At 39.2% G+C, this 12,674-nt stretch overlaps 1 protein-coding gene across 1 annotated transcript; it reads right to left on the reverse strand.

Moving 5' to 3' along the window:
• Nucleotides 1–400: 400 nt before the first annotated feature.
• Nucleotides 401–1,541, reverse strand: LOC109210314 (RNA-directed DNA polymerase homolog). The gene is made up of 2 exons (XM_019373717.1): nucleotides 1,172–1,541; nucleotides 401–663 (listed from the first exon to the last, which is right to left on the reverse strand). The coding sequence occupies exons 1-2, from the start codon at nucleotides 1,539–1,541 to the stop codon at nucleotides 401–403; spliced, it is 633 nt and encodes a 210-aa protein (XP_019229262.1).
• Between the last annotated feature and the right edge of the window lie 11,133 nt (nucleotides 1,542–12,674).

The following is a 12,674-nucleotide window of genomic DNA, read 5'->3' on the forward strand; positions in this document are numbered from 1 at the left end:
CTTACCCCTACCTTTAGGAAGCTAGAAAGATTGTTTTAGTAGACCATTGATTAGGAAAGATAAAGGAAAAAGTCAATGATAAGCGAATCAATTGAAAATACAAAACTAAGACTAAGTAGTGCAATTAGAAAACCGAAGCGAAGGAAACAACAAGTAATACCAGAAGTCTAGGAATATGAAAATACACGAAAGACGCTAAGTTATGTATTATATCTACTATGACAAACAACGACATCATTCGGCTACCTAACCCTCTACCCTAAATCTCAACCTCCACACCTTTCTATCCATGGTCATGCCCCCAGTAAGCTGGAGCAACGCCATATCCTGCCTAATTACCTCTCCCCAATACTTCTTCTACCTGCCTCTACCTCTTCGTTAGCCCTCAAAGGCCAACCTCTCACGTCTCCTCACTGGTGCATTTGTGCCTCTCCTCTTCACATGCCCTGAACCATCTAAGTCTCGCCCCATGCATCTTGTCCTCCATAGAGTCCATGCCCACCTTCTCCCGGATAACTTCATTCCTTTTTTGTAATCCGGTGTTCCCGCACATCCATCTCAGCATCCTCATTTTAGTTTGCTTCATCTTCTGGACAGTTGTTGGTTGGCCATACTCCGCCCCACACAACGTAGCCGGTTTGACCAGCGCTCTATAGGAATTCCCTTAAAGTTTTGGTAGCACATTTTATCACATAGAACACCGAAAGCAAGCCTCCATTTCATCCATCCCGTCCCAATACGATGCGTGACATCCTTGTCGATCACCCCATTCCCTTGTATAACTCACCCAAGTGTAACAATCTGGCCGATTATTTTGTGTATTTGAGCCCTGTTTCCCTATTTGATGTTCCTCGATGTGTATTTTTTTTATTATGTGACTTGCGAGAATGAGTGGTATAGTTTCGAGGAGGTTTTGGATTGAATTGGAACACTTAGTTCATAGTTCGGAAGCTTAAGTTGAAAATATTGACCAACTTTGACTTTTGTGTATTTGACCTCGGATCGAAGTTTTGATAGTTCTGTTAGGTTTGAATTGTAATATTGGACTTAGGGGTACGCCCAGATTTGGATTCGGAGGTTCCTTTGATTGATTTGGCTCTAATTGGCAAAAGTTGGAAGTTCGAAGGTTTAAAAGTTCATGGGTTTGACCCATAGTTGACTTTGTAGTTACCGATCATCAAGTGCTGCTCATGCTCCTCCCGACTATGAGAATATGCCAATATGTCATCAATGAACATGCTGATGAAGGAATCTAGATATGGTTGAAACACGTTGTTCATCAAGTGCATAAAGGCTTCTAGGGTGTTAGTTAACTCAAAGGACATTACCAAAAACTCATAGTGACCATAGCGGGTCCTAAAAGCTATCGTCGAAATGTCGTAATCCTGGATCTTCAACTGATGATATCCCAATCTCAGGTCAATATTCGAGAACACCTTAGCACCTTGAAGCTGATCAAACAAATCATTAATATGCGGTAGTGGGTACTTATTCTTGACTATAACTTTATTCAGCTGTCGATAATCAATACACATCCGCATATTGTCGTCCTTCTTCTTCACAAATAGAATTGCAGCACCCTAAGCGAAACACTAGGGGCAATGAAACCCTTATCAAGCCACTCCTGAAGTTGTTTCTTCAATTCCTTTCACTCCACTGGTGCCATGCGGGGCAATAAAGATTGGCGAAGTGTCCGGCACCAAGTCAGTACCAAAATCGATGTCCCGACCAGGCGGAATGCCTGATGGATCTGCTAGGAACATATCTGGGAAGTCTCTCACTACAGAAACTAACTCAAAGGTAGGAGTATCAGCACTAACATCCCTCACGAAGGCTAAATATATGAAGCACCCCTTCTCGACCATCTGCTATGCCTTCAGAAAAGACACCACCCTACTGGGAACATGACTCAATGAACCTCTCCACTCTAACTGTGGTAAACGAGGCATCTCCAACGTCACAGTCTTAGCGTGACAATCTAGAATAGAGTGATATGGTGACATCCAATCCATGCCCAAAATAACATCAAAGTACACCATGTTGAGTAATAGAAGGTCTACCCTAGTCTCATAACCCCTGATAGAGACCACGCACGAGCGATAAACACGATCTACCACAATAGAATCTCCCACGGGCGTAGACACATAAATAGGGGCACTCAAAGAATCACGAGATATATTCAGATATGAAGCAAAATAGGATGACACTTATGAATAAGTGGAACTTAGATCAAATAAAATCGAGGCATCTATCTCTATGGAAAACCGAAATAATACTTATGATGACAGCATCATATGGCTCTCCCTCAAGTCTAGCTGGAAATCCATAGAAATGTGGTTGAGCCCACCAGTCTGACCTTCGCCTCTCGGTAGACCCCTCACTACCTGACCTATGCCTCTAATGGCCTGACCACTACCTCGGGCTTCCTAACCCCGCCTCTAGCTGGCTGTGCAGGTGGTGGAGCAACCGATGCCGGAACAATAGCACGAGTACTCTGTTGTGCCATGTTGCTTTGTGACCTAGGGCGAAACCTCGCAACATGACTCGGATCTCCACAACTATAACAAGTCCTCGACTGCTGTGACTGCTCACCTTGGAACTGACCCTGTCTACCTGATATGCACCCTGAGAACTCTGAATTGGAGGTGCATTGACCGGAGCTAAAGGTGCACTCTAGGCTAGCAGCTAAGAATGAGACCCATGAGGACCCCGACTACCCAAAACACCGTGGGATACCTGAAACGCTAACTGAATCGTCCTGTTATAATAGCCTCTACCATTAGTTCCTTCAGCGTGTTAAGTAATACACATGATTACAGTAATGCGTGCGAGGTTTGATGGTCATTGTAATTGATTTTATTTGGAGGCTTTCGAGTATTATGGCCTATTATGTGCAGATGGATCCCGGAAGAGTTATAGTGGTTTAGACCACTACTTGAGGATTTACATGTCCTACGGTTATGAGAAGTTACTCGCGTGTTGCCATGGTTCTCTTGGAATGAGTTAAGTAAAACTTTTCTAGGTGATGAAGTGTTTACCATATTAGTGGTTCAGGAGTTATGATGAACTTCTTATACTGTCGCATATTAGCAAGTTAGGTGTAGTGAGCGGCATGAAAATTTAAAGTGAGGAACTGAGGTTGCAGTTTGGTGTTTGAAAGGATGTCACGAGCTCGGATGAGCAGGAAAAAGGGACTTGAATGCTTAGAGTAAGCCAGTATGATCCTAAGCGTCACCTGAGATCGATATTTTGTGAAAGAGGCTCTGCAATCTTGTTATAGATTCTTGATGTGCTTTACAACGTTAGTGCGACCGGTGGTATGGATGTGCAGACACGTTAGCTGGTGCGGTGAAGGTCTTGGGAGCATGTCTCATGGGAAGATTGTATAAGTGTGACATGTAGCCACCTGCTTGACTGAAGATTTAAACCAAGTGTGAAGATTGTGGTAATAGTGCAAATTTGAGAATTTATGCCCGAAGGGCGCACGGTTCATTTGGTTGTGGACTGTGAGAGTTTGTTTTGTTTGTGATGGTTGTTCTTGTGTATTATGGAATAAAGGGGTTATAATGAACTCTTGAAAGGTTATTAGCCTAACATGGTGCGATCAGAATCATCTCGAGGTCGATGGATAGATTTAAATATGAATATAAGTTCTATATTAGGCCAGATGTGTTCATTTCAGCATAACACTCCTTATGGAGGAGTATTCACACGTTGGATGTTATTTCAAATGCTATATTGTGCTATATTGTGCCGTGTGAGTTGCCAAATGGCTTGATAAATTTCTTGTGTGTTGAGGTTCCGCGTAGCAATGGTGTTACGTGAGCAGGATGGCTCTTGAGATTCAGATCATATATCGCACTTCAGTTGTGCTTGAGTTTTGTAGCTTATGGAGCTATCTGTCTTCCAGGGATGGTATTATGCACTTAGCGTGCTTGTGGCCGATATTCGGTATTTTGTAGTAATGAGCAATTTTGCTCGGTGTGTATCTTCTTATGTGAATTTAATGTGTGGATCGGGTGGCACGCCGCCACGGGTATGTTGTTTGGATCGGGTTGCACGCCGCGACAGTGTGATGATGAGTACAGTTCCCTATATCTATTTTTGTGTGTTTTGTTTCCCATTTTCTGAGGAAAGTTCATATTTGTTACGCGAGTTGAGTAGTCCCTTCCAGAGTTCGTTTTCCTTATGTATCACGTTCGAGTTTGTGGCCTATTGGCACGTTTTGGCATCATATGGGACTTTTGATCATGACCGGGGTGGCTTATTGACTGAGCAGTTCGTACTGGGTGAGACGAGATTATTGGATCTAGGATCAGTGCAGTCGGATTATATGAAGTATATTAAGAGCAAAGGTCATTATTTGGTTCAGAATGAGGTAATGATTCTTGTCAAAAGTATAGACTCAATGATTTGTTGACTCGGCATTTGGTTATGAATTTCTGCACATCTCTTCCGTCGTGGTAGTATCGCGAGAGTTGGAACAAGACTTAAATATTTCATGAGGTGCATTGTGAGATCAAATTCAGGGAATGGCGGTTATTATGATAAAAAATGTTATTATGGTCCTGTGAATGATGTGGTGCATGGTGAAAGGCATGCAGTCATGTTCTGGTACCTCGTGTAGTGATTAATACGGTGTTCATATATTGGAAACAGGCCTGGCAGAGAATTCCGGATGTTGGAATTGGGCTCTAAGCTAATTTGCCTGAATAAAAGGGAATATCTTCATAATTGATCGAGCTAATGTGCTCAGCTGGGTTGTAGAAGCACGGGTAGGTGCACGAGGTGCTAAACAGTGATTTCGGATAGCTCCAGCACAGTTCTTAGCATTTTTTAGGGCAAACGTATGTTTAAGTGGAAGAGATTGTAATGACCCGACCGGTCGTTTGGAGCTCTAGCGCCTCGTTCAGCAGTTTGAGACCCTGAGTAGCTTCACTTCAGGTATTATGACTTGTACGCATGGTCGGAATTGAATTCTGGGAAGTTCGGGGTTGATTTGGAAAGAGAATTCTCATTTCGGAAGATTAAAATTGAAATAATTGACTAAGATTGAATTTTTGAGTAAACGACCTCGGAATCGAGATTCGAAGGTTCCAGCAAGTTCGTATGATGATTTTGGAATTGGGCATTTGCCCAGATCGGGTTTTGGAAGAACCGGGAACGTTTCGGCACCTATTGTGGAAGTTAGCATTTTTGGAAGAATTTCATAAGTTTGGATTGAAGTTCATTTCAGTATTATTTATGTCTGTTTGGGATTTCGTGTCTGGGAATAGCTCCGTATGGTGATTCTAGTGTTGGGAGCGCGATCAGAAATGAATTCGGAGGTCCGTGGATCATTTTGGAGTCATTTGGCTAAAGATAAAAATTTGAAGGATTTTGAGGAGTTTGACCGGAAGTGGACTTTTTGATATCGGGGTCGGAATCTAATTCTGGAAGTTGGAATAGGTCCGTAATGTCAAATATGACTTGTGTGCAAAATTTGAGGTTAATCGGACGTGATTTGATAGGTTTTGGCATCGAATGTAGAAGTTTGAAGTTCTAAAGTTCATAAAGTTCGAATTGGGGGGTGATTCGTGATTTCGACGTTGTTTGATGTGGTTTGAGGCCTTGAGCAGGTCCGCATTATATTATGGGACTGGCTGGTATGATTAGTCGGGTCCCCGAGAGCCTCGGGTGGATTCCGGATGGTTAAGGGATCAAATTTGGAATTTGAAGAAGGATTTCAGCAGATGGTATTTGGTGTAACCGCACCTACGAGGTTTTGGCCGCAGGTGCGGAGCCACAGAAGCGGCTAAAGGAGCGCAGATGCGGTCAAGTTGCCGCGGAAGTGGGACCGTACCTGCGGAAGGAGGAGCACAAAAGCGGAAGAAGGGGGCCTGGTGAAGGACCGCAGATGCGGTAGTGGGGCCGCACCTGCGGAACTGCAGAATCGATCAAGTGACCGCAGGTGCGGAAGGGCTGGAGGTAGTGAGTTGTTTTAAAGTCGGGATTGGGACATTTTCTTTCATCTTTCTCTTGGCTTGGATGATTCTTGGAGGGTTTCAAGAGAGGGTTTTCATCATCAATGGCAAGGTAAGTAGTTCCCACTCTTTATAAGTCAAATGCATGAATGTTATACGGATTAAAGTAAGGAAATTAGTAGAAATATGGGATTTTGAGGGAAAACCTAGAAAATTAATATTCTTGGAATTTGACCACGATTTTGGACAGGAAATTGAAAGTAAATTATATGTGAGCTCGTGAGGTTATGGTAAACTTTATCTTCGAAAAATATCGGAATCCGGGCATGTGGGCCCGAGGGCTTTTTTGTCAACTTTTCTATCGGGGTTAGGAATTGTTATAAATTGGATTATTATGAGTAATTGAACATATATTAATGGATTTGCATAATTATTGGCTAATTTTGGAGCATTGTGCATCAATTTGAGTCTTCGAAAGGGCGTGGAATGCCGGTTATGGAGCTTCAGAGCGAGGTGAGTCTCCTTTCTAACCTTGTAAGAGGGAATTGTCCCCATATGTGAGTTAATTGGTTATGTGCTCATATTTGTGGGGGATACGTATGCACAAGGTGACGAGAGTCCGTGCGTAGCTACTATTATGTTTAAGTCCGTGTAGTTTAGGACCCAAATGCATGCTTTACTTGTAATATTTGCAACCTTGATGACAAATTTAAAAACGCTTATAACATATCGAACGTGTAATGAATTTCTAAAAGGCTAGATATTATTTCTTGACTTTTAAAAGAGAAACTTGGCTTTTCCTGAATAATTGCTCCTTGATGAATTATTGATTAGACTGTTGAATGTGTTTATCTATTGTGGAACGGGCAGAACGCCTCGGTAGATTAAGCAGATGCATCTATGGTTCGCGCCATTCGACCCTCTGGCAGTGCACAATTTAAATATTGTTGGATCGGATCGTACGACCTCGGCATGATTTGCGCATGCTTGCATTGCTTGCCTTGAAATCCATTGAAGTTGATACTGTCATTCCCTGGCTTGAGAATAACTGTATAATTGATGAAAATGAAATTTGGAAATTTCCCTATGAATAAAAGAATTGTTTACTTGTTTCATTCTGTTGAGTATAACCATGGTTTATAAAAACCCTCGATTTTATTATATTATTGTGTACCATTATTGGACCACTAGTTAGTGTTGAAGTCGACCTCTCGTCTCTACTTCTTCGAGATTAGACGGGATACTTACTGGGTACACGTTGTTTTCGTACTCATGCTACACTTGTTGTGCATTTTTGTTGCACGGGCACATGTATTTCTAGTGGCCTACTGGGCGTAGCAGCATGTATGATACCGGGACTAGGTGAGCAGCATTTCTCGAGGCGACCCGCAGCCAGTATAGTCTCTTTCAGCGTATTGTATTTACTTCTGTCCAATTTGTATTTCGGACAGTTATTGTACTTTATTCGCTTTTCTTAGTAATTGCTCATGCACTTGTGACATCGGATTCTGCGATGTCTATGGGATTATTCAATATTTGAAATTGTTAAAGATATTATTATTTATGCAGTGGAACTTATTCTTTATTGTTTAAATATGTAAAAGAAGTAAATTCAGAAATATCTAAAACGAGAAGTTACTAGTTATGTGGTGTTGGCTTGCCTGACAATGATGTCCGGTGCCATCATAACCCTTAGTGAATTTTGTATCGTGACAGAGACACATAATAAGACTTCTCGTTCACATGTCTATATAAAAAGAATGGTCAAATTTAGAAGGCCGCATATTTATTTGGCCGATAAAATAATATGAAGGAGACGTTATGTAGTGTAACATCATGACCAACAAATTATTTACCATCTGCCATTTCTATTGCACATTTGGGCATTATAAATATGAATAAAAGAACTTTGAGTAAAGAAAAAGGAATATGCATCTAGGAGTGTTCGTCGATCGGTATGGTACGGTATTTAAACATTTCGGTTCGATATTTTTGGTATTCGGTTCGTAAAATGTTATACCAATACCGTACTTAATTAAATTTGGTATGGCTCGGTTTTTCTCCTTCGGTTTATTCGGTTCGGTAACTTCGGTTTCTTCGGTTTGAATACTAACAAGTGCATAGAGTCATAGACGTTAATACGTTTGTTGACAAAAGTTTTATCCAAAATCAGAAAATACCAACCTAGAGGGAGAAAACTTAGAGAAAAGTATTGTTACCTGCTTAGAGTTAATTGATGAACACTGTTTACCTTGAAATAGTAATAACAATTAGATTTGATTTTGTGGTTCTAAAAATATGTGATCTGTTTTTATGCTAGTTGTTAGGCAATGGATGCTAAGTGAGAGATTAGAAAATGAAATAAGAGCTTGTAGATAGCTTAGTAACCAAAGCGAATAGTTGGAAATAGGGGCCTCGAGCTAGCGTACGCGGGCCTCGACGGCGAGTCGGATGCCCAGCTAAGGGCAGTTGATGAAGGGTTAATAGTTATGATAGATTTGATGGCAGCTCTTTATGATTAATAATGAGCAATAAATGAAGAACAATTAATGAAATGTAATAAATATAAGTAAGACAATAATGTAATCACTAGAATCAAATGGAGAGTATGTTTGAGTTAGAAAACAGAGAACGTTCTTGTATTGAATAATGTGTGTTGTATATCTCTTACAAAATGACAAGGGCCCCCTTCATAGTTGAGGGGAATCCCATTATAGTACAAATGCATTTATTACAAAGATATGAGGTTGGTACAGCTATTTAATGCCACTGTACGGGCATGAACTAGCCTAATAGGCTAGGTCAGCTTTAATCGCCCTTGAGAACTTCCCGCTAGTGCGTCATAACCGTTGCTTTATACTGCCTCGTTGCTCTCATTGCATACAAAAAAATTTAAATTTGTATTTGAGTATAACACGTGTAAGGTAGCAGTAATTCTTTATTCATAATTAACGATTGCGCAGGTTATATTTGAAATTTATATCATAAAGAATAGAGCACATGTCATGTCAGTAACTTAATTATGTGACAGTGAAATCAATTCAATTATTAATCAAGAGACCAGTTAATTTTAAAACGCCGATTACGAAGAGAGGCTGACAAAATGCAATTTCTCTTGTAAAATACAATTAGATTTTGATTGTGGCTGAGCATTATGTGTTCCTTTCAAGGAAATTTAAGTCGTTGTATTCGCATCAATTAATGCTCTTCGGAAGACTAGACTAGGTGATAGATCCACGTCCACCCCTCTCCTCACCCCTAAATTAGACGGGGTTCAATAATTTATACTTTCCTTTTAACATTATGTTTATTTTGAATTATTCCACACTAACTGGAGAGCATACACCCATATACACCATTATTATAAAAGCTAGTATGTTTTAACGTTTCTTTGGTATGTTTATTTTATTTCTTATGCTTAAACTATATTGTTTCGTGAGAACTAATAGGTGGTGTAGGTATTATTACAATATATTTCACGGAATTGGATAAAACATTTTTGTTACATATCTTAGTTTAATCACGTATTGACCCTTTTATATGCATAAAATTTTCATGTCACGCCACGAAACTAGGGTAAGACGTGATGATAACCAATTTATACTAACAGGTTGAGTGGACCTTATCCTAACAAACCAATAGGTACAACTCCGCATAATAATCATATTAAAGTGTGATAATCCTTAAATCATAAATGTTTGGAAACAGTTTAACAACATCTGATGAATATATATACGAAGGTTTAAACCCACTACGTAACTCACGAGCCTCTATTTAAAAAAATTGAGTACATAAGTTTTCGGGGCATTTCCTTGAAATAGTATAAGTGCCTAATAATAGGTAAAGATCTTGAAAGAACACTGACGCCGCTAGTAGAAACTAAGGGCTCACTAATTGAGTTTACTAAATCGGTCCCAAGCCATGTGCTTCGTCACCTACAAACTTAATGCATGCCACACGACGCGGCACGCCCACACGGGCAAGGTACTATCAAAGAATACTTAGAAAGTCTCATTGACAACCCCATAAGCGAAGGACAATACTAGCATATGCTGTAAATATTGAAAAATGCAGCAAGTAGAGCATACAATTCACATAACAACAACTAAATAATCTGAAAGCTGAATTTGATTCTGATAACTGAATTCAAACTAATAACTGAAAATTGAAGCACTAAACTGAGTCTATATTTAAAAACTAAAATGAAAGCTGAAAGTTGAGTCTGATACTAACATCTGAAACTAAAGCTGAATATTAAGTTATTTTTAAAGATATAGCTCTTTTGAAAAATTTGTACATAGTAGCCCTACGTACGTGAGCATCAGGGAACACGTACATGGATTGTTAAGCTGTTGTGGGACCCCTGATTATGCTCACTCAAGTTCAACCTGTATTTGTAGCCTTTGAGTAGCTCAATCAAGCTCAACCCATAGTAGCGCATTAGTAGGGCCTCTAATTATGCTCACTCAAGATCAACCCATATATCGGACATCGAATAGCTTAATCAAGCTCAACTTATCTGAGCGAGTTAGCACCTGCAAGCATGGGTTAGCTAACCTTGTCCACTGTGGCACTCATGTTCGGGAAGAATTGTCTACTTCTCGCTTTCTGAATATGATCACGATAATCTGAATCTGAACTGAAAATTAAGCCATACAAACAATTGTACATTAATAAGCAATCACAACTATCATAGAAAGTAATTACTTTTTATTGTGAATCAGAACTCAAGGAATGAGCAATACAAGTAACTTTACATAAGTAAACAATTGCACATAAGTAAATTACTACAACAAATCATATCTTTTAATCTTTTTCTAACAGGAGGTATTCAATTTTATATATTAATGTATTCTGAAAAGTAAGGCATGCAAACAAGCAATTTTAATATGCACATCCTAATCTTACCCTTGGCTCAGGGAAGAAACCTCAACTTATCTCTAGACAAATGTTCATATATCCCCTTCAATAATCCTCGTAGCCTATCCTTCCAAATCAACATTTTAAGAGCTTAAAAACATTGGCACAAACTATTCATTCAGCCGAATTCCTCCATCAAAGTTCCATTAGCCCCTAGGGCTTAAAGTTGATTTCAGCCTCCTAACTCCAGAAATTTTGGATTCTATAGTCCTAATACCATCAAAAGATTCTAATTTTAATGCTAGGGAATTGTAGAATTTACGTTGATCGAAGTTCCCAAAATATCCTAGGTCTTTTCTCTCTTGAGTTCTTGGAGTTATTTCTTGAAATCTATGAATTTGTCAAGTGAGTTGATGTCACGATCATGACTAAATAATGAAAATTTATGTATTTGCCAATGAATTACTCACCTTTTAGTGTGAGAGTACACCCAACTTCATGCTTGCTATGTGAGAAAAGACCCAACGATCAAAACACTAAAATAAGAGCCTTTCCTGCATTCTGGAATTTATACCTATAGGTGACGGCGTGGCGGTCGGATGCTAGAGAAAAGTTGAGCTTTTTTTTTTGCAGTTGATCAAATTCAAGCCGCGTGGTGGTCGCGTTTTGGGGCGAAACTGATTTATATTCTAGACTTAGTTTCTAACCCTTTCCTCCTACTTTTTTATGCCATTTTACTCACTTAACTTAATTTCAAATCATCTTCTAATATCTATTCAAGCACTTTTGCCAACTTATTTGAAATCAATATGTTATTTTGTGGGATGAATTATTTTCTTGTATTTTTAGAAAATCCATTGTCCTAATAGATTTGAGAAAGGAAAATCTATTCTCCTTGTTAAATTGGAAAACCTTTTTCTTATAGGTTTGGGATAATTTGGATATATATATATATATATATATATATATATATATATATATATATATACGAGTTGTAGTTGGGGATTGTACAGATTGTACTATACTTTTCTTCACATTCATGGTGAAAAACTCTCTCTGCTTCTGCCCCGAGGATTAGGCATAGCCGAACCTCGTTAAACCCTTACGTTATTTTTTTTCTTCTCTATTTACTTTGTGTGTGATTGTATGCTAGTTAACCAACAATCTTCCGTAATAATTGGTATTCGAGCAAGATTCGAGTTTCTACATATAATCTAGGGTTAAGATGTCTTCATCATCTTAAACAAAGTACGAAGTAGAGAAATTTGACGGGGTTTCTAGTTTCAGTCTATGAAAGATTAGGATGAAATCGTCCCTGATGTTACAAGGGTTATGGAAGGCAATTGATGAGGATTTTCTTGAAGAGACAGAAAAGGTAGACCTGAAGGAGAGGCTTTGAGTGCGATCTTCATGAGCGTTACAGATAGCGTTCTTTGGGAAATTGCTAAAGAAATATCTGCAACAACGGCTTGAAAGAAGTTGGGAGATCTATATTCTAAGAAATCGCTGACAGACCGCTTCTACCTGAAAAAGAAGTTATATAATCTCCGTATAAAAGAAGGTACACCTGTTAAAACTCGCCTTGATGAGTTTAATTCTATTGTAATGGACCTGAAGAACGTGGATATAAAAATTGAAAGTGTGGATCGGTCCTTGATTGTGTTATGTTCTTTATCACCGTCTTATGATACTTTTGTTGATACGCTGCTATACGGAATGGAAAATATTTCATTGATAGATGTTAATAATGCACTTAAATATAAAGATTTGAAAAATAGCTTTTCAAAAAGTTGAACTGAGGGCGAGGGTCTTGTGAGTATAGGAAGAACACAATAAAAGGACTTTAACAGA

This window comes from Nicotiana attenuata, unplaced genomic scaffold, assembly GCF_001879085.1.
Source record: "Nicotiana attenuata strain UT unplaced genomic scaffold, NIATTr2, whole genome shotgun sequence".
Lineage (NCBI taxonomy): Eukaryota > Viridiplantae > Streptophyta > Magnoliopsida > Solanales > Solanaceae > Nicotiana > Nicotiana attenuata.